Source organism: Hippoglossus hippoglossus, chromosome 11 (genome assembly GCF_009819705.1).
Source record: "Hippoglossus hippoglossus isolate fHipHip1 chromosome 11, fHipHip1.pri, whole genome shotgun sequence".
Lineage (NCBI taxonomy): Eukaryota > Metazoa > Chordata > Actinopteri > Pleuronectiformes > Pleuronectidae > Hippoglossus > Hippoglossus hippoglossus.
The window spans coordinates 16,379,533-16,399,277 of record NC_047161.1 but is presented as its reverse complement, the minus strand read 5'-3'; the positions used below and the strand labels follow the sequence as shown (position 1 = coordinate 16,399,277).

At 42.3% G+C, this 19,745-nt stretch overlaps 1 protein-coding gene across 2 annotated transcripts; it reads left to right on the top strand.

Annotated features, from left to right (window-relative positions):
* The first annotated feature begins 1,077 nt into the window (after positions 1-1,077).
* Positions 1,078-18,518, top strand: fndc5b (fibronectin type III domain containing 5b). 2 transcript variants are annotated; one of them, XM_034600108.1, is made up of 6 exons: positions 1,078-1,576; positions 5,488-5,606; positions 7,023-7,221; positions 11,990-12,079; positions 16,014-16,204; positions 17,584-18,518. In XM_034600108.1, the coding sequence occupies exons 1-5, from the start codon at positions 1,501-1,503 to the stop codon at positions 16,151-16,153; spliced, it is 624 nt and encodes a 207-aa protein (XP_034455999.1). In that variant the 5' UTR covers positions 1,078-1,500; the 3' UTR covers positions 16,154-16,204; positions 17,584-18,518. The 2 variants fall into 2 exon arrangements, with proteins under 2 accessions (XP_034455999.1, XP_034455998.1); XM_034600107.1 differs by having other exon boundaries at positions 1,079-1,576; positions 17,602-18,518.
* Positions 18,519-19,745: the final 1,227 nt, after the last annotated feature.

The following is a 19,745-nucleotide window of genomic DNA, read 5'->3' as shown; positions in this document are numbered from 1 at the left end:
TTTAATGGTTCTCGTCATGTCAAGTAAACTGATCCTCATGTGTGACACTGGCGTCCTTTTGAAGTACAGCACATATGAATTCTGATCATACTTCAAGTTTCTCTAAAAGTGTATCCTCCACCTTCACTTGCTTTTATAACCTCAGAGGAAACACGACACTCAAAGTATTTGTCCGTTCATATTGAATTTTTACTCCAATTCTCTAAAGTATATTCAACTATTACATTAACTTCAAGGGCTTCAACTATGATTATTTTTAATAAATCTATGAATCTGTTTACTGTGCTCAATGCAATATAAGAAAACTGTGAAAATACCCATTCCAACTTCTCAGAGCCTGAAGGGCAACGTCTTAAACAACAACTGAGTCTTAAATACCTGAGATATTCAATTTACAGTTGCAGCTGTAAAATCAAAATAGTAGCTAATCCTCGAGTTGGGAAATCGAATTGAAATAATATGGTGACTAATACTCGGCTGGTTCTTTGGAGGCCAATACTTCTTTTAACTCTTCAACCTGGCCCCGACCCTACTTTGGAGCAAAAACTCCTAAAATTGCAAATATACGATGGACGAGAGAGCTCAAACGCAATTTGATTGCAAAAAGTCGCAACACGTGCAAATAAACGTGCTGTAAATTGCGAAAACGACACAGGAAATGTTTCAAGGGGACCCAATAGAGTGATGAACGTGGCTGCAGTTCAATGCTTTGTGAAGTTATTGAAGTCTGCTACTCATCAGTGGGGACAGAACTTCACAAAGCATTGAACTACAGCCAGGTTGTCATATACCCAAAAAATAAAATGGCTGTAGTTTCAGAACCACCCTGACTGCATCAATGAGGTCTTGCCAGAAAGAAAACTCCTAAAGGTTTATTGTGGAAGTGTCTGAAACATTAGGAGACAGAGAAGCAGAGCAGTGGGGGCTTTGATTTCAGTAAGAATGTAGGAATTCTGTACACCTATAATAGAAAAATAAGAATTTAAGACATGATTAACTGTGTCTGTGCAGGTAAAGGATGAGGTCTGAGAGAGAGAGAGAGAGAGAGAGAGAGAGAGAGAGAGAGAGAGAGAGAGACATTAGCGGTGGCTGCACGTTGCAGTCTGCAGCACTTGCGCACTCCTCGCTCCGCTCACCCCTGCGCGCAGACAGAGCCCCCGCACGCCGCCGCTCCGTCACCAGCTGCCGGACTCACAGTCCACCGGTGGCCGGAGGCTTGTGCGCCACCTGCACCGAGTCACGGTATCGGAACACCACCCGCCTCCCCCAACCCTCACACACATTCTCACACCATCCACACACACACACACACTCCCCTCCCTCCTCCCGTGGCCAGTGTTGCGCTTCTGCTGCAGCGTCCAAGTTCAGGTGAGCGCTGGTCTCCGGCACAACAAGTCCCGACGCACAGACCGGGATGCTCGCTCCCTCCCTCCCGTCGGATGGGATGCTCTAGATGGGCCGCGCAGGATGTGAAGCCCCGCTAGAAGAAGCAGGAGGAGGATGGCCACACCAGTCTCGTCTGCGGCGGTGCTGCTGCTCCTGCTGGGCTTCCTCTCCGCGTCCTCCGTCAATGCCGGTGAGTGGTTTTCTTTAACCACCACAGGTTGATGAGGGATGATCGCGAGTAAACAAAGCACGACGGGTGTGTCAGTAGCCGGGTGAGCACAGGCTGCTGTGTAGTGGTGAGGATGCGGTGCATGTACAGTGCAGAGTAGAGCAGGTCCCTTCGGAAAAGCACCTGGCGTGACACCTTGTTCGGGATGTGTTTGCATCCGTGTTGCTTTGTGCATCAACATCTGCATCAGATGACACAATTAGGCAATAACAAACATGGCTGACACAGGTAGGTCTAGTCTTGGTACAATTAACTATCGAGACTTGATTAAAAACAAGGTTTTCTTCCTGTTGTTTGGAGCATATTTCTAGAAATGAGTATTATTTTCGACGTGGGAGGGATCAGCTTTTTGTGTGATTGGCTCAAGAAAGTTCTGACTTTCTCTTCTGGAAATATACTGGCAAAAAAATGTGCTCTCAATTCAGTGGCGGATCTAGGATTTGTCTAAATCAGGGGCCATAAAGGGGGGGGCCACAGTTTACACACAGGGGCCGGTTATATGTCCGATATCCCTGCTCAATTCCTGACTCAGTAAGGTGCACAGTTAAGTCAGTCCTTGTTTACTGTTTGCTCTATAGCTTTGATTCAAAGCCACACATCATTGAATATATTTTTCCATGTTCAAGCACATTGTCTACTTGTAAATAGCGTAAAAAATCAAAATCACGAACAAATTTTCATATTTATCGTTATTATTTTAAGTAAGTAAATAGTTTATTTATATTTTTAAAGATTACTGATAGTACAGGAGCACTTCAGACTTCAATTAAACACCACGTAGGTGTTACAGCTGAAACTCCGAGTAAATTAATTTCATAAGCGATGGTCAGAACATGTATCCACAACAATTTGCCAGGTTTCCTATTATTATTACTATATAATAGTAAACTGAACATCTTTTATCGTTTTAGACTCTTGATTTGGCAAAACAAGACGTTTAAATATGTCACATTAGCCTCTGGAAAATCTTGCTAGGCATTTTTCATTATTCACACTTTTTTAATTATCAGTTGATTAAGGAAATAGTTAATAATAATTAGCCACATCCCTTAATTGCATGTCCATGGCTTAAAACCTGAGCATCCAGCATCCATCAGTGTCCTGAAATGAGATTAAACAACAATGCGTAATTCTGTTCAGAGCCCTATATATGCTGCATAGCTCTAATCATCATATATCATGCATGTTGGATATACTGTAGCACCTCATCTATCTTTCATGATATTGCATATTTTTAACCTGCGGCAGCTTACGTGCCAGTGGAACATTCATTTCATGTGGGAGATCTCACATCCTACAGAGTTACATTGCATCTGGATGATAAGCTGAGAGATGACAGATAGTCCTTTGTAAAGCCCAAATCCTGCTGATAAGATCATGGTGGATTTATCTCAGCCTGCAGGGATTTGATATATTTGGCTTCCTGAGGCTGAAGATGAATGTAGTTTTAAGAGGGAATTTGATGAGGCTGCAGCCAGCGTCTGGAATCTTTTCTCTGGCAGCAAACAGCCCAAGAATGGATGGGAATCCCTGTTCAATCTCGTATTGTTTCTCTGTGGGCGTGTGAGAGCTGGAAGATAAATAGTGGGGAAACAGCTAGTCAAACACCGAGCTGTGACTATGTATCACACACGTTTGATACATCTACTCTGCATCTACACACACACACACAGAGCCGTTGGGAGCCACTGAGAGTGTGTCGCCCACCAAAATATTAATCTCACCAGCACTATGCAACACTCCAGTTTTCTCTGCTGGGTTCTGATGATTGTGTAGGAGAGAACACAGAGACACAGAGAGCTCCTTCTTCTCCCTGATACACCATCGTTTGACTCCTCAAACGACTCTCGGGCTGGATGGTTCAATATTTGCCCACGTGTGAGACAATGAGTCTAATTTGCTTAAGGTGACAGACTGCACTTTCTACTGGTAATCTGGTGGGCAAACATCGAGAAAAAAATAGAGCTCGGTACTGTAACACACACTTTAAAACAGAGTGGGGAGGGTTACAGCTGGAGATGAGTGGACAGAAGATCAGGACTAAGGGGAGACTCAATTGCTTTTGTAAGATGGAGTAGATCAATTTTCCTCTTCCAAATAAAAAAGAGCGTTCATAAGAAATAAAGGAAATAAAGTGCTTTGTTGCTCAACTCTACACAAAGGTATTAGCTACAGCCTTACAACCACTAGACTATAATGGCTAACAAACGTCTTAAACTTGATAACTTGTGTTTTTTTCTTTGAAGATTGAAGTACCATTGGAAGTAAGGAAATTAAAACATAAAACAAAACAAAACAATTAAAACAATTAAAACAAAACAATTAAAAAACAATTAAAACAAAACAATGTATAAGCAAGGCCAGACACCTTGTAAAAATACACTGATTAGTTCTGATTAGTCTGATAGTCGGCTGAGGTAGCCGATTGTTTTGCTTTGTTTGCACAAAATGGACTAAACCAGCAAGCTGTGCAGACTGGGTAATGACACTAAATCAGCTAAGCAGTAATGTGTAATTTTGGATTTGTCAGTGGGAGAGTATGGAACAAGGTTCTATGCCTTTTTGACCCTTCTTTATCTGTGTTATCGTTAAACTACTTTTTAGTTATGTCCTTATCCAATAGCAAGCAGTCAAACCTTTAACAAGTAAATGTGTTCATGACATATAACCACCTTATGAAGTTGAAATTGCTTACAGCAAACATCTGGAGCAACAGCAGAATTCACAGGATTTGTGTAAATCCACTATTCACTCTTGACTCTGCTTTGGTCTCCTCCAACTCCTAAGGGAAGTATTGGCTCTACACTTGCTAAATGCACACAAGGTAGTCACATTTGTCCATCTTCCAATTTGTCCTCCTAAAGATGCTGGTGAGAGCAGTAAGAGTTATTGGCCTGAAAAGCAAAACAGTGTGTTAAAAGATGCTACACGCTCCTTAGAGCAGATTTTCATAATTTCCACGTGAGTTTTTAATGTTGATTTTGTCTTTTTTTTTATGTGAAACACTCAGTTGCACGTCATTTCTTTGTACCCCAGGATACAGTGCTACCTTATTATCACTCAACCCTAATAAAAATGCTGATAATAGCTGCTTTCAGGCACGAAACAAAACAAGCAGTAAAACTGGTAAAGCTGGAAGAAAAGTGTGTATTTTAATTAGCATTTATAAAGAAGGGAGCAGGATATTTCCCTTGAGCCTGACTTGTAACAGCAACATCAGAGTCAGACCTTGATATACAGACATTCACATTAGCAGGTTTTTCTCCACCCTGTGCTTAAGGGGGGGAAGAAAATTAAACAAGACTATAATTTAATCCATCACAGATAATCTCCAACCAAATAAATGCATGGCCGACTAGGATGTAACATTTATTGGCATAATAAATACATCCTCATGAGTCACGATTTAATGAGACGTGAGTGGGAGAGAGAGGATAGAGAAGAGAGGAAAAGGTAAAGATTGGAAAATGCGAAATGGTAATCAGTGTGTGTGTGAGTGAGTGAGTGAGTGAGTGAGTGAGAGAGAGAGAGAGAGAGAGAGAGAGAGAGAGAAAGACTTAGACAAAGACAGATGTGAAAGAGAAACACCAGCAGACCTGCGTGTTGTTAATTAGGCCTTGTATTAATGAAAGGAGGAAGATTAATCTGTGGGTGGAGGAGAAGTTCAAAGAGAGAGAGAGTGTTGGAGCGGGCAAGATGTGTGTTCAACCACTGTGTGTATGACAAGGCATAAAGACAAAATGTTAATGACCTGTCTCATCTATATTGTTTCCTGTGGCCATGCTGCATGTGTGTGTGTGTGTGTGTGTGTGTGTGTGTGTGTGTGTGTGTGTGTGTGTGTGTGTGTGTGTGTGTGTGTGTGTGTGTGTCAGACCCCCTGCTGTCAGCTCCGCTCAATGTGACCATCAGAGAGCTTGAGGTCAATTCCGCCGTGGTCACGTGGGAAATCTTGGAGGGAGACCCCGTTATTGGATTCGCCATCACCCAGCAGGTACTTGTGTGTGTGTGTGTGTGTGTGTGTGTGTGTGTGTGTGTGTGTGTGTGTGTGTGTGTGTGTGTGTGTGTGTTGTGTCCTTCATGTGAGTGTGTGCAGAGGAAAAGTGACAACTTCGGACATCACAGGTTCTCATTCTGTGAGGTGAAAATGGACAGATGTGTAAACACCACAGGGTTAGTCCAGTTTTCGTAGCCTGGCGTGTTCAATAGCCCACTTGCCCACATGGTCAAAAGCTGCAGCAGCAGCGGTGGCGTGCCACACAGCTTATGATGGCAATTAAGGTACTTTCAAACCCTTAGTGCTTGATTGGTGTAATTTCCCTCTTAAGTCTCTCTTGGAGTCTTTACTCAGTCCAATATTAACCCACTGATGTGATGCACATATTTTCAGATTCAGTGTGACATACTGTTTCTGAGAATATCAGAATTAACATCCATGGCAAATAAGCATCCATAAATCCTGGTAGAATGCATAACATATACGCTCCTTATAAATCCAGACCTTGAAAGAGAATCATCGAATCACAGTTTTCCAGTGATACTCGTTTCCACATCCAATAGGAATGTTTCATAGCTAATCTGACCTACTTTTAATGGTGCCAATTTGCCAAAACGAACCAAGTATAGGCTGTTTCTTATTTGAGGGAGAGTCGACAGTGTCAGAATCAAAAACCCATTGACATTCATAAATAAACAAAAAAAGTAAAGTTACATTTCTGCGGTCAAGTAAATATGCACTTTCAGATGCATTTCAAAGGTAGATTTTGTCCACATGCAGTTTTAATGGGTTAAGAAATTCCCTTTTTAATTGGCTAGTAAATAAAAATGTCCCTGAGGAGACTTCCCCTTGCTCTAGCAGGAACCAATTAACCTGAGCAAGCAAGTCCTAGCTGAATAATAATGTACATTCCAAGTAGAGAGAAGCATTATGTTTCTTTAGGCTTAATTATATTGCAAGTAAAACCCCCTCGAGGCTTCATTGCAGCTTTTTCTTGACCGCTGACCATGAAGACGTGTTTGCATTTGCACCATCAGCCTTAACCAGAGGGAAGTTTTTCATGACGGTTGGTGTGCGGTTTGACTGTAGCACCAGGAATCTTTGATTAAGTATTCATCCATTGATTTTCTGCTAACAAGTATATAACCCTTTTGTTGTTCCCCTCGAATTTGTGTTCTTGACATGTTGGAAAAACATCTGAACCAGGCAAAATCAAACCCTCTATAATCTACGGTTTAAAAATATCAGACAGCGACCCGATGCATCATTTAACCCTGACCTGTGAGTTCTCAGCTGTAGTGGTGCCAAAATGAAAAAAAGAACTTCCCTGCAGGGATCAATAGAGTATCACATTACACTGAACCTCCTGGCCCTGATTTCTCTGCTTCTCTGCTCTCGCCCCCTCGTCTGCAGAAGAAGGACGTACGCATGCTGAGGTTCATCCAGGAGGTGAACACCACCACACGCTCCTGCGCACTGTGGGATCTTGATGAGGACACCGAGTACATCGTCCACGTCCAGAGCATCAGCATGGGAGGCAGCAGCCCCCCCAGTCAGCCCGTTCTCTTCAGGACGCCCAAAGAGTCGGAGAAGATGGCGTCCAAGAGTCCAGGTGAGGGTCGACAACACGTACTGCGCCTGCATGAGTGTCAATTTTACACACACAGTTTCGGCCTCTGTTAAACACACACACACACACACACACACACACACACACACACACACACACACATACTGTAGGTAGATCATTAATATGCAATATATGCAAGAGTAAATAAAAGTAAGTATAAAAGCACACAGAAGCACTCATGCATGAACCCAGCAGCACTCGCACAGAGTACTCTAACATTCTGCTTGTTTCTTCCCCTTGATGAGACACACATACGGGGGTCGAGACTCACACTAGCTCATTAGTGGACGATACGAATGCAAAAACCACAAGACAACTGCAAAAGTTACAACTTAATTAAAAAAGCCACAAAACAAACCACAGAAGCCACACAACAGAAACACAACGACAATGGAAGTGAGCAACAATGTTGACAATGAACACAAGCAGAGTTGATTAATGCACAGGTCCTGACCTACACACAGAAAATGATCACATAAAAGCAGTTGTGTTCTCCCTTGTTGGGCGTTCCAAGCACCTTTTACCTTAACGCCACAAAAAGACAAGCATCGAGTTTGAAGTGGCGATTGGTTTGTCTTGGTTTTTTCACCATCCACGGCTCACTTGACCACAGTAAGTAACTCAGTAGTGTTTCCGTTGTGTGGCTTTTGTAGTTACGACTAAGGCTTTGCAGTTGTGTTGTGGCTTTTGCATTTGTGTTTTCCATTGCACAAATGGGTCTACTCATACAGGTCCATGCACAAAGAAATTTTAGTGGCAGAAACAGTATCACATCAGAGGAGTAAAGTTCTGTTAATGCTTCATTGGGACAATGAAATAAAATACAGAAATACCAATCTTTGTGAAAAAGCCCCGCTCCTCCCATGCAATGCATTGTTCTCAATCTCACATTCAGAGGCTGCTGTCATCTAGAGCCGCTTGCAGCACTTCCAATTTTATCAAGTCCGACCCAGTTACAGCGGCAAGAGCAGTTAAATGCTCATCAGCAGCGAGTTGATAAGAGAGGGACGAGGGGACGTTAGGGAGCAGCGTGTTCCCTGGATTCACCCTGCATGTGGGAGCTTTTGGTCCATGTGAGGGGAGGGTGGACTTACATCATACATCTTAACAAGTGACTTTAGATGTGAACCTTTCAGACACAAGTTTGCTTTTCACATGTGATGAACGGAGCAGGAGATTGTCCAGGTGAGGCACGTTCACAGCAACAGGAAAAAGTTCAGGCGAGGGGTAGAACATGAAGGAGGTAGGACATGACGTATAAATTACACTGCGGAAATCACATGTTTGTGTTGACATCACATCAACAACGACTTCAACCCTTATCACCTAAAGCTCTTGAATCTCGTCGCCTTTCCAAGTGTCCATCTTTGCCTGCGTCTTTTACGTGTACGAGACCTCTTGATCCTGCGATATTTGTATTCTTATTGTTTTTTTCACACGTTAACATTTCACTCGCACTTGCCTGCTTTGAATTTACTAGGGTAATGGCAGGAAAAGTTCCTGAGAATGTCCTCAGCAACTGACTGGGACATTGGTGTTCTCTCGTACAGCCCCTCTGGAGAAAGTCTAAAAAGTTCAAAAATGAAAAAGTCTGAAAGCAGATTTGTGAACATCAGAGTATCAGGCCTGGATTTTGTCTGGAGTTGACCTTGCACACATGCTGTGCAAAAGTGGACAGTGTGTTCTGACTGAGAGGAAATACTAGGCGAGGATAGTTTCTGGAGATCAGCACCATTCAAAGGCACTGCAGGAGAGAGGACGGCTATGTCATCAACACGCTGTGAATTCTCCAGACAATGACCTGCTCTATTCACACTATCGACTTTATCCGACATCACACACACTGTGAAGCAGGGCGCTGGTAGGGTAAAGTCCATTTAGTGTCTGGATCCACTGATTCAAACATTTGGGTTCACACATGCAGATCCTTCAGGTGACGGAAAGAACAGTTCAGGCATGCAGTGCACGTTTAAAATCAACAATCCAGATACATTTTCAGAAGTAAAGGGCCATTTTTGTGTCTTACATCTTTGTCTGCAACAGCAAACCTTCCCTATTTGCCCAGCACATACCATATTGCTGTTTACAAAGAAAACTGGGGCACATTTTCAAATTCGGAAATAATATATCTCTTTTATTTCAGACAGATAGACATAAACAGGCTTATTGTTTCTAGATGTGTGTGGATTTTGTAGGCAGAAATGTAGCTGGCAGATCTAGGACCAGCTTACATAGAGTGGGGGAATACAATACATCCCAGCGGATGTAATAGTCAGGAAAAGGGCTTTTATAACACAAGAGCCGGTTTGACCTGCTGTTCCTAGTTAACTGTGCTAAGCTATAGTGATTCAATGTATACTTGAATTACTAACACAGAAACACTGCTCGCTGATGTTTTTCAAATGTCTGAGGAAAAATGTGATTTTAAGTGTTAGACAGAAATGATTTGCCGTGGATGTGAGGGCATGTGACTTAGGTGTTTAGTGGGACAATTTGTACTGGTGTTGAGGGGCGGACTCATTTTGTTTGCTTCGACTTTGATAGAAGTTCCCTGTGTGTATCTGTGTGTGTTTGTGGAAGAATTCATTAGGCGGCCTGATTAAATCTCTCAGCCATTACTGCTTCCCTTCCCCTCGGATATTAATCAGCCTGACACCATTTACTATCTGCAGGTGCAATGTAAACACCACACACGACCTCCCTGTGTTTTTATCTCTGTCCGTTTGTCTGTTTATCTTTCCTCCTGTCTGCCTGGATTTCCTTGTCTGTCCTGTCTGTCTGTAGCTCATGTGTAAAAACGGCAAAAACTTCAAAAGCCCTGAATGCTCTGAAGTTTCCATAATGTAGGAAAATCCTTGTTGGCAAGCAATGAGGTGTAATGTTTTATGTCAGTTATTAATATATAGCTTTTAAAGTAATCCTCAGAGGGGGGCGGACAGGTTGTAGGGGCATCAAACTACCATCAAGCAAGAGGATCCTTCCCGGAGGAGCTTGGACGATGGTGCAAGCATTCCTCTATGCACGACAGGGCTCCTTAAGCAATAATAAGGAAAGGAGTGCGGTAAAACAAGACCATCTTTGTCGGTGGAGGACAGCCCATTCCACGGCTGGCCAAAAGCCACTCCCACGCCTGGAGGGGGCAGTACACTGCAGACCTGTCTTACAGACAGATGGGGAAACCAGCCAAGCAGCGACTTGCAGGGATCCTGGCAAAGACTGATCAAAGCAAAGTCATCAAGCTACAGCACATTAAAGCAGAATCCCAGGACCGCCATTTGGATGGTACCATGAATAGACACATTCGTTGGGCAGACATCTGGAGTATGCGGGAAACTATGCTGGGAGAGCCTATCACACCCTCCCATTTCCCCATAATGTTACCCAGTGGTTTGGATGTCTGCTGTGTGGCATCATCAACGCAAGTCTCAAGCACATGTTATCAGGATAAATGGTGCTGCTGACCCAGGATTGCCTCAGGTGGTACACACAATTTGCTGAGCTGATTTGTACAAAACATGGTGGAGGCACGGGGCCTTGGATCGGCACCAAATTCCACCCACTCATAGATAACAATTTCTGAAAAATGTCAGATGTTTGTCGTTTGCATCCATGAATTGAAAAAACCTGTCTCTCAATGTCAAAGAAAGTGAAAAAAAGACAATCATAGGTCATGGTAGATGTATTTGTTATACTGAGTGCCATTGTAGCTTTTCATTTTATCTAGGAAAAGAAACAGTAGTTGATATTTGAGAATGAAACACATGCACCTACCTGTACATTAACTGACCTAGGCAAGCATTCAGCTGCTCTGGTGATAACCTCATGAAGGGACAATAGCAGCCTTGATACAGAGAGATGTACAGTAGACGTCATTCTACAGCTTCAGGTGATACCCAACCATGTCGGTGTGAATCAGAAAAAAAACGTCCTCACTGCAGAAACATGTAAACTGCTATCACCAAATTATTACAGTATAACTCCCCTCTCTGTCAGGCTGGAGGCATCAGCTCAGCACAGACGGATCACCATGGCAACAGGAGTCCTGGGAGCAAGCAGCGTCGCCCCTGACTCGTCCAGACACCGACAACAAAGTCCTGAAGAGACTGGACATGGGGGAAAACCCTTTCTGTAGCATTACGTCTGCATTAAACTGATCAAACTTCAAAATAAAAGAAACCATTAAGCCTCTTTAGCATACAGACTTCTTTAAAGTTGTAGAGATTTGTTGAGTTGGTGGTTAAATCTACCACCGTTTGAGACACATAGAGGATATCGCCCCAATTGCAAGCGCAGTGACATCGGTGTCAGTATGTCTTCATTGTGTTAGTTCAACCTTTTTGATGTTAAATAAGAGGGAGACAAGGGAAATGGGGGTTACCATGAGAGCGGCTGTTGGCATCAGAGAGAGAGAGATTGTCGTGTTCAAACCTTTAACCCAGTGACTGGTGTTGTGCTGGAGCTGCAGGAGAAACACTGAGTGACAAGTGGGTAAGGATCCAGCTCCCTCTGTCTCCACGGACCTCTGCTCTCACTTAGCTTTAATTACACTGACCAGAGTGCAGAATTTACACCAGGCAGCACCTCTGCTCTCCCGTCACCTCGTTTGATTCTTTTTATCTTTCCCTGCAGACTTTCAGTGAAATGGCAATTTCACATTTGCTCTCTGGTACAATGAATCGCAGTGTCCTCCGTGGCGCTTCGCTGACTCCGTGTGTGTGTGTGTGTGTGTGTGTGTTCTTCTTCACCCTAGACGAGGTGACGATGGAGGAGTTTGGTCACGCTGCCCAACTGAGGGCCGGAGAACTCATCATCATTGTGGTGGTGCTCATCATGTGGGCAGGTAATACTCGTCTCCTCTTCAGCATCACACATTTATCACTGCAGATTCTATAAATCCACTGTCTGTGCAGAAAATGAGCTCTGTGGCTGAAGTGCTATTAAGAAACACACACACACACACACACACACACACACACACACACACACACACACACACACACACACACACACACACACACACACACACACACACACATTTCTCTATGATGACTACTTTGTTTCCTGCAGTGCTTTTGAAATGACGCAAGGCCGGCCAGTATGCATTTTAGGGTGATCCCAACACATCAAGTCCAGTTTTCCATCCTGTACAGCCATCAACAAAAAGCAAGAGATGAAAATATACAGTTTAAAGAGGCAAGAAGTTATCATAATAACAGAAATGTGTTTTAGTAAAAGAAAGAAAAAAAAACAAGAAAGTGAGTTGTTTTTGTGTTTGAGATGTATTTTAGTCATAAAAGACATAATTTCAGGTTGAACCTTATCCAGATTGGCCGGCTGGACCACAATCACTGTTGCTATTGGTCAATTGCCTCCACCATGTGAAGGAAATGTTGGCCTCTGCTGTCGATTTACCTGGTTTATTTAGGGGATGTTCCATAATAAGCAAGTCAAATGCAAATGTGTATTACCAGATCTTTTACATCCACAAAAAAACTATATTACACCCTAGAGAACAGAAAAACTGAAAAAGCATCATCTGTCTCCTTTCAATTGATCAGCAAATAGTATTTGTTCCCTGAGGGAAAATGTTCTTCTTCTTTTCTTCTTCTTGCAGCCCGGCAAAACATGGAGCACACACATACTTGAACATAAAATAGATCAAATATAACAGGATTAGTCATCTATAGTATATATGTTTCACAAATTTGTTATTCATGCTGTAAACGTCAAACTAAGGGGCTTTATTGCACTGGTATGAGACAAGTATGTCGATAAATGATAGCTTAACACACACACAAAACGCATTACAAGTCAAGTTACAATGTCATTATGGCTGGTAAACTCCCATCATCTTCAATCCTGTACACGTACAATAGCAGCATGTTGACATCCCTGTAACACACATTAAAGCACAGTCAGATACATCATTTCTCCGCCATGCTCCACTCAGGCACAGTGGTGCTTCTCATTGTGGTGCGTTGGCATGCTAACGTTTAGCTAATTAGCACTAAACACAAAGCACAGCTTAGGCTAATGGGAATTTTATTAGTTTTGCAGTAGTGGACAAATTAAAATTTGGAAATGATGTTGAGACTATTTGAAAGGTTCTGGGACCCCCCAAGTTATTAGAGGTCACCCTGGGAGGGGGACACAGATGTCTGCACACAATTAAATCCATTCATCAGATGATTCAGTCTGGACCAAAGTGATGAAGTGACTGACATCATCATCTCTACAGCTGCAGCTGGCAGTGGGCAGTGTAGCCAGTAGCTGGAGTGAGACAACCATAAAACACAAGGATGAAATTTCAACAACAAGCAGACATTTCTGAGGAGAGACTACAGGCATCAACATGTATATGATCTACGCTGTGGATTTGCTTCGCTACAGGAAGCATATTTACATTTACTCTCCCCCTTGATCGCAAAGATTGGAAGTGAACGGGGAGCCAACGATAGTGCAAGCGAGTGAGCAGGCACCCTTCAAAGCTATACAATGCAGTAACGGAGCAAAACACAGAGTTAGAGATCTCTTCTGTTATTATGAGAAGCTTATCTCTTCTCATGTGTAAAGGCAACATAACGGAGCATGTAGGTGTCTAAAGATGCACAGAGATTTACCTTTTTAACGTATTTGTATTGACCTGACATTGATTAACTGTAATTAATTGGAGTAGGATGGAAGAGGTCAGTCTGTCAGTAATGTTTGTTAAAATCCTGGTTTACTCACAAACACTTGGAAAACATTTGACATCTTGACTTCTCTCTAGCTGCAGAAACCATAACCCTGTAAACTGGGACAGGGACACTTCTCTTTATGTTTACTTTCCTCAGTTGTTTGTTTATCTGCTTTAAAACGGAAAGGAATATTTTCATTGCATCTGTTTTTCGTTGTTTGAACTGGATTATAATGACCTGTGTTGGGACTGTGGGGGAGACTGAAAGTCCAACATGTTCTTTAAAGTCCTTTTCTTTACTGTTCCAAATGTTGGTGTTTTAATAAAACCCAGAAATCCCCACCCCCACTTTTCCTTACGCACCCACTACACCTCCCCTCATAGAAAAATACAAGAATCGAGGTATGAACCGAACCGTGGCTCAAACACTGTGGTCCGAACCCAACAGTGGATTTAAAGTAGCATTACAGCCCTAGTATTTATTTTTATCCACACTTGACATAAGCAGACCAGGCCACCTTTTCATCATCACACACACACACACACAGTTGATCATCCATATAATAGTGTTTTAAAATGAAAGAAAATGGATTTCTCTTATTTAAGCCACTCAATCATGTTGCAAATAATCTTTTGTCTACTCAGCATCGTTTTACACGCACACAGCTATAAATATTCTTATCTAACCCACTTCACCAAGTGTAATGAGATTCAATTATAGCCCAAATACTGTCTATACCATATAGACAGTATATATATATATATATATAGTAACAGTGCGAGGCCTTGATTTCCCTCGTCAGTTACCTGTGAGAGGACAAGTGACAGAGAGTGAGATTCAAACAGGGTTGGAGAGGGAGCTGTGAGGGGAAAGAGTGAAAATCGGAGCAATCCAAACTCAAAAAAGAATAAGTGAGAGCTGGATGATGAAAAAACACTAAAAGTGAAGGAGATGAATTGTGTTTTTCAGCTTTTAATTGGGCCTGTGGGGCTTGCTGGGGGATATCACAGTGAGATAGCCCATGTTGCCCTTTGGTATTGTGGTGATGAAATGAGCAGGGGCTGACATAAGCACAACAGCCAAGACTGAAGCCTGATCGGGCCAGATTCAACCCGCCACACACTCCTCCACTGTCATGAATTATTCTCTTTCTCCTTTTTTGTGCTTGCTCCGTATCTCTGTCTCTGCATCTGTCTTACCTCTCTGCCATATTTTTAATCTTTTTGACTGAGGGCAGACATCACATCGCTATCAAAACATCAAGTTCATATCTGCATCTGCACATTTCACTGTGTTCACGTCTCTCTCCCTAGGCTCTCCCCGTGTCTGCGTTAGTGACACCTCAGGTGGCTGTTGCCCGAATAGAAGTAACAAATAAACTAGTAGATATCATCTCCACCTTTATTTGTAATTGAAATAACTGTGTTGTTGTATTTAAATATGTAAACGAATACAACAAAATCAGAGAAATGAAAAACTAATTCAGATTACTGGAGAGCAAATTTCCTATTTTTCTAGAACAAATTCCAAGTCATGTTCACTTTATGTTTTAAAGCTTTGGTCATACCACATACTGTAGGTAGGTTATCTCCGTTGTCATGGAACTATGGCTGCTTAAACGTGCCATTATTCTGAAGACTTGATTTTTTAAATCCACGTTAAAAGTTCCACCATTCAAGTTCCAGTTTCTTATTTGTTATGTAGCTTTTGACCGAGTTTCACAGCCTCTATCAGTTATGTTAAAATCAATAACAGTCAATATAAGATATAAGGAAAGCTACATTTGAAGATATATCATAAATGCAGGAGCTTCTAATACCTAAAGGAATCGCTCAATGTTTTTGAAAATACATTATATTTACCATATTACTGTACTTAAATGAGATGATTGGTCCCACTCTTATATTTGTATGGTAAAAATGAAGCTACTGCTAGCAGGTGGTTAGCCTAAGCGTAGTATTGATTATCTCATCTATCTTTCAGCAAGAAAACATATAACTGTATTCCCCAAAATGTTGAACTATTTCTTTATACAACTTATTTAATTCAACAGCTAACAAAAAATCGAAATAATCCCAATGTCCTTTTCTCTCTAAGGTGTGATCGCCCTGTTTTGTCGTCAGTATGACATCATTAAAGACAATGAGCCCAACAACAACAAGGACAAAGCCAAGAACTCCTCAGAGTGCAGTACTCCTGAGCACCCACAAGGGGGGCTACTGCGCAGCAACGTCTGAGACCAGCCCCACATCGCCTTGCAATAACCAACTCCTTGTACCTCAGGACAGGTGAGGAACAGAAAAGTGTTTCCCGAGATTTGATGGGGTCTTTCGTAATAAGATGGAAATCTTTCCGATGGGAGAGATGCTGTTTGTCATTTTAAACTATTTTTTCCAATTGATCCATTTGCTGTCATGGCTCAGGTTAAAGAGAAGGTAAGAGTTCGAAACAGTCCACCTTTATAAAGGCTCAGTGATTGCAGGCAGACAGTAGGTGGAGTTAGGGCATCAGCAGTGGTCAGTAATGGGCAGGCGGATTAACCAGGCATAAAGGTAAAAGGAGGAAAGAAAATTCAAAATCCACCCAAGGCAGGTTATCAAAAACAAGCAGGCAAGAATGAAAGAAAAGCTGGAAAGCTACGCTGTGGAAAAACACAACAGACAACATGGCAGGGAATGAGTGGAAATGGGCCGACATCTAAGACCTGTTTAGGGAATTGGGAAAAGGTAAGTAGGTGTCCAGGGAAGAGCTACAGGTCGATGAAAGGCGGTAAAGCAGGGATCAGTGCAGGACGGGAGGGATGAGAAGGGTCTGAAATGACAGGAGAAGTAGTAATCAGGAAGAAGCAGGCTGAACCTCTTCCCTGAACTGTGATTTCACAGTCTAGTCAAAGCAGCCACAACTAGGCACTTTGGGCCTGTCAAGCTATGGAGTTCTCAACACTCTGTGTGTTGCATGGTGCTCAGTGATTTAAAACCAAAATACAAGAGCAAAAGTTTATGCAATGGATCCCATGAGAATTCCCAGCTAACTAGCCATACCTTGTAATAACCTAATGTCACTTTTGATACCAATAGGAATACTTTTATGTTTATTTGTGGGGTTGCAGGGTATTCTTTAGAAAGCCCTGTTCGGGACTGACACATTCACAAGTTTAAGGGCACAAGAGCTTCTATTTAACTTTAGCCTCTGTCGTTTTAGGTAAAAGGTAGCGAGAGAAAAAGTGCGGACAGCTAACAGATTTAGAGTTACATAGAGTTACGATCTGTCACAGCCCACATCTACATGAGAACCAGTGTTCAAAAGTGTGGTGGCCAAGGTGCTTCACATTGGACCATTAATGGGAAACACGAATGCAAGAGTGACAACACAACTGCAAAAGCCACATCAACAATGGAAGTCAGCAACAATCAATGTTGACAATGAACGGGGGGGGCACTTACAAACTTGTAACCTTGATTCATTGTCGACATCTGGTGATGCTCACTTTCCGTTGTGATTGTGTTTCCATTTTGTGTCTTTTACAATCTTGTTGCTTTTGCGTTTGTGTTTTTCGTTTATGCTGCTGTGTGAAACGTCTCAGTCACCGTAGAAAAGGCTTGGTGAACTCATAAGAACTTTTGTTTCCAGTCTTGTCCTGAGCTATTGCTGTCCTCATTATGTGCAGGAACATTGTTTTTTCCAGACCCTGAGACCAACAGAAAGCCATTGTCAGACACCATCCCACTGAAGAAAAGATTAACCATCACAGAAGCTTCACACAATGAAGAACTCTTGAAATACAAAAGACACAAACGTGAACTTGAAGAATCACAGGCTACAAACAGTCCGACAGGAAACAGAAGAGGACAAATCCACTTTCACCTTTGTTGTGCCCAAAACTGGACTGTAGCCTACTTTTTGTGGGCGGCCGATATGACAGAACATGAAATGGCTTTCAGTCAAGGCACCAGTGGGGACTCGAGTTTCTTCTTGACGAGAACTGCTTGATTCGTACGTTCTGGTTACTCTTCAGCAGTGGCATCAAATCCCAGGAGTGGATCATCAAACATGAATGTCTGTTGTTTGTATATTCAACTGAAGGTCAGAGATGGCAGAGATGTAGTCTGTCACACAGGAACAGCTGGTCCTTTAGGCCCAGGTATTAGTCAGCACACAACAAAACAAGCGACAAAAACACAAGAACTTTCTCTTTTTCTATCTGTCCACCCATCATAGCCTCGTATTTTTTGTCTTGACCACAGCCCTCCGTGTAGCAGCTCATCTCTCTCCTCGTCTTTCTGTGTCTGTGTTTCTCTAATAAGCACATCACCATTTGGTGCTCCTCCTACTGTGATTGTTTGAGCCCTCACAATCCCAGTCTTGATTATGGTATCATTTTGACACTGTACACCGAGTCTTACTCTCTGTCATCAGTTAAATGATGTGTTTATTTTTTCTGTCTGGAACTGGAACCTTAAAGCCCTGTCAGTGCGGAGATACAACGCCATCTATTTATTTTACTTTCAAAGCATCCCATATTTTGTTTATATGAGTTGAGTGACGTCTGAATACAGACAAAGTTGAAGGATTGGCCAGGATTGGTCATCAAAGTAATTTTTTAACACACTTGAACTTTGAAAGTTATCAAAAAAAATTATGCAGGTTCATATTGAGGGTTATTGTTGAGCGCTGCATATTCAGCACCATATGCTGTGTGTGGCCTGCAGCGGGATGTGCAGGGAATAAGGATGGAGATATGCAAAGCATCGTTCCTTAATGAAAAGAACATACAGGGCAAAGTTTGGCTTGGGTTTCCACTGTGGTTTGGCTGGAGACCAGCAGGGATGCCAGGCTGCGGAGGCACACAGCTGTTCCATTTGGCCGTGTGGCTGAATCCCTGTTTTGAAATGTAAACCATTTCTACTCATATCCCACAATCTTGGGATAGAGTGAAAATACATTATATCCAGAGGAGAACGTGATCAAACTGCCATACAACTGCAAGTACCAGTAAATGTTACATGAACATGTATCTCAATCAGTTGGTTAAAGGAATGTCCAGTGGACCTGGCACAGTGAAAAGTCAGCACATACGACTATGATTTGAAAAGTGTTCCAACCTCCATAGTGGTCTGGCGGTCTGATAGTTTAATATCCTGGAAAATATACTCATCACTCTTCTCGGTGGTTCCTCCATCAGCCCCTGCGATGACTCGCCCTACCCCCACTTAATGTGAAATAGCTGCTTCTTTGAGAAAAAGTTGAATGGTCAGGCCTAAGTACATTTAAAAAAATTGGGATCGACACAAACTACTAAGTGCACATCAGCAAGACTCATGGTGGCATGGCACACATATATAGTAGAGTACAAGGACGATGAAAGTTCTAATAATAGCTCATTGTGTGTTTTATTATTCGGCTGGTAGTAGTCCCCAACAAATGTAGTGCTATCTTCCTTTTCGAGTTACATTCATTCCAAACTACAATACCTTGCTCTGCAAAGGAAAAAATGGGCTTGGGGTGAGTGCCACAGACTGGGTAAGGATGTCGGAAAGTGTTGAGAGACAGATTACCACATTGTAGAATTTGGTGTTTTCATAGGTTGACAAAAAGAAAATGATGGAATTATGGCAGCATAATCCAAACGATAAACTAATGAGTGGATACAATCATTGTTATTTGCAGCCATAGATCTTAAGCTCAAACGGACATCCTCGCATTAAAATAGAAATCATAGCGTCCTCGCTGAGTCACCTCAGTTACCACTTCATCAAGTGTTTTATGTGAGAGCGTAAAGGACGTTATCACTGTAGTCCAGTTAAAGCCTCGTTATCTTCTTCAGGGCTT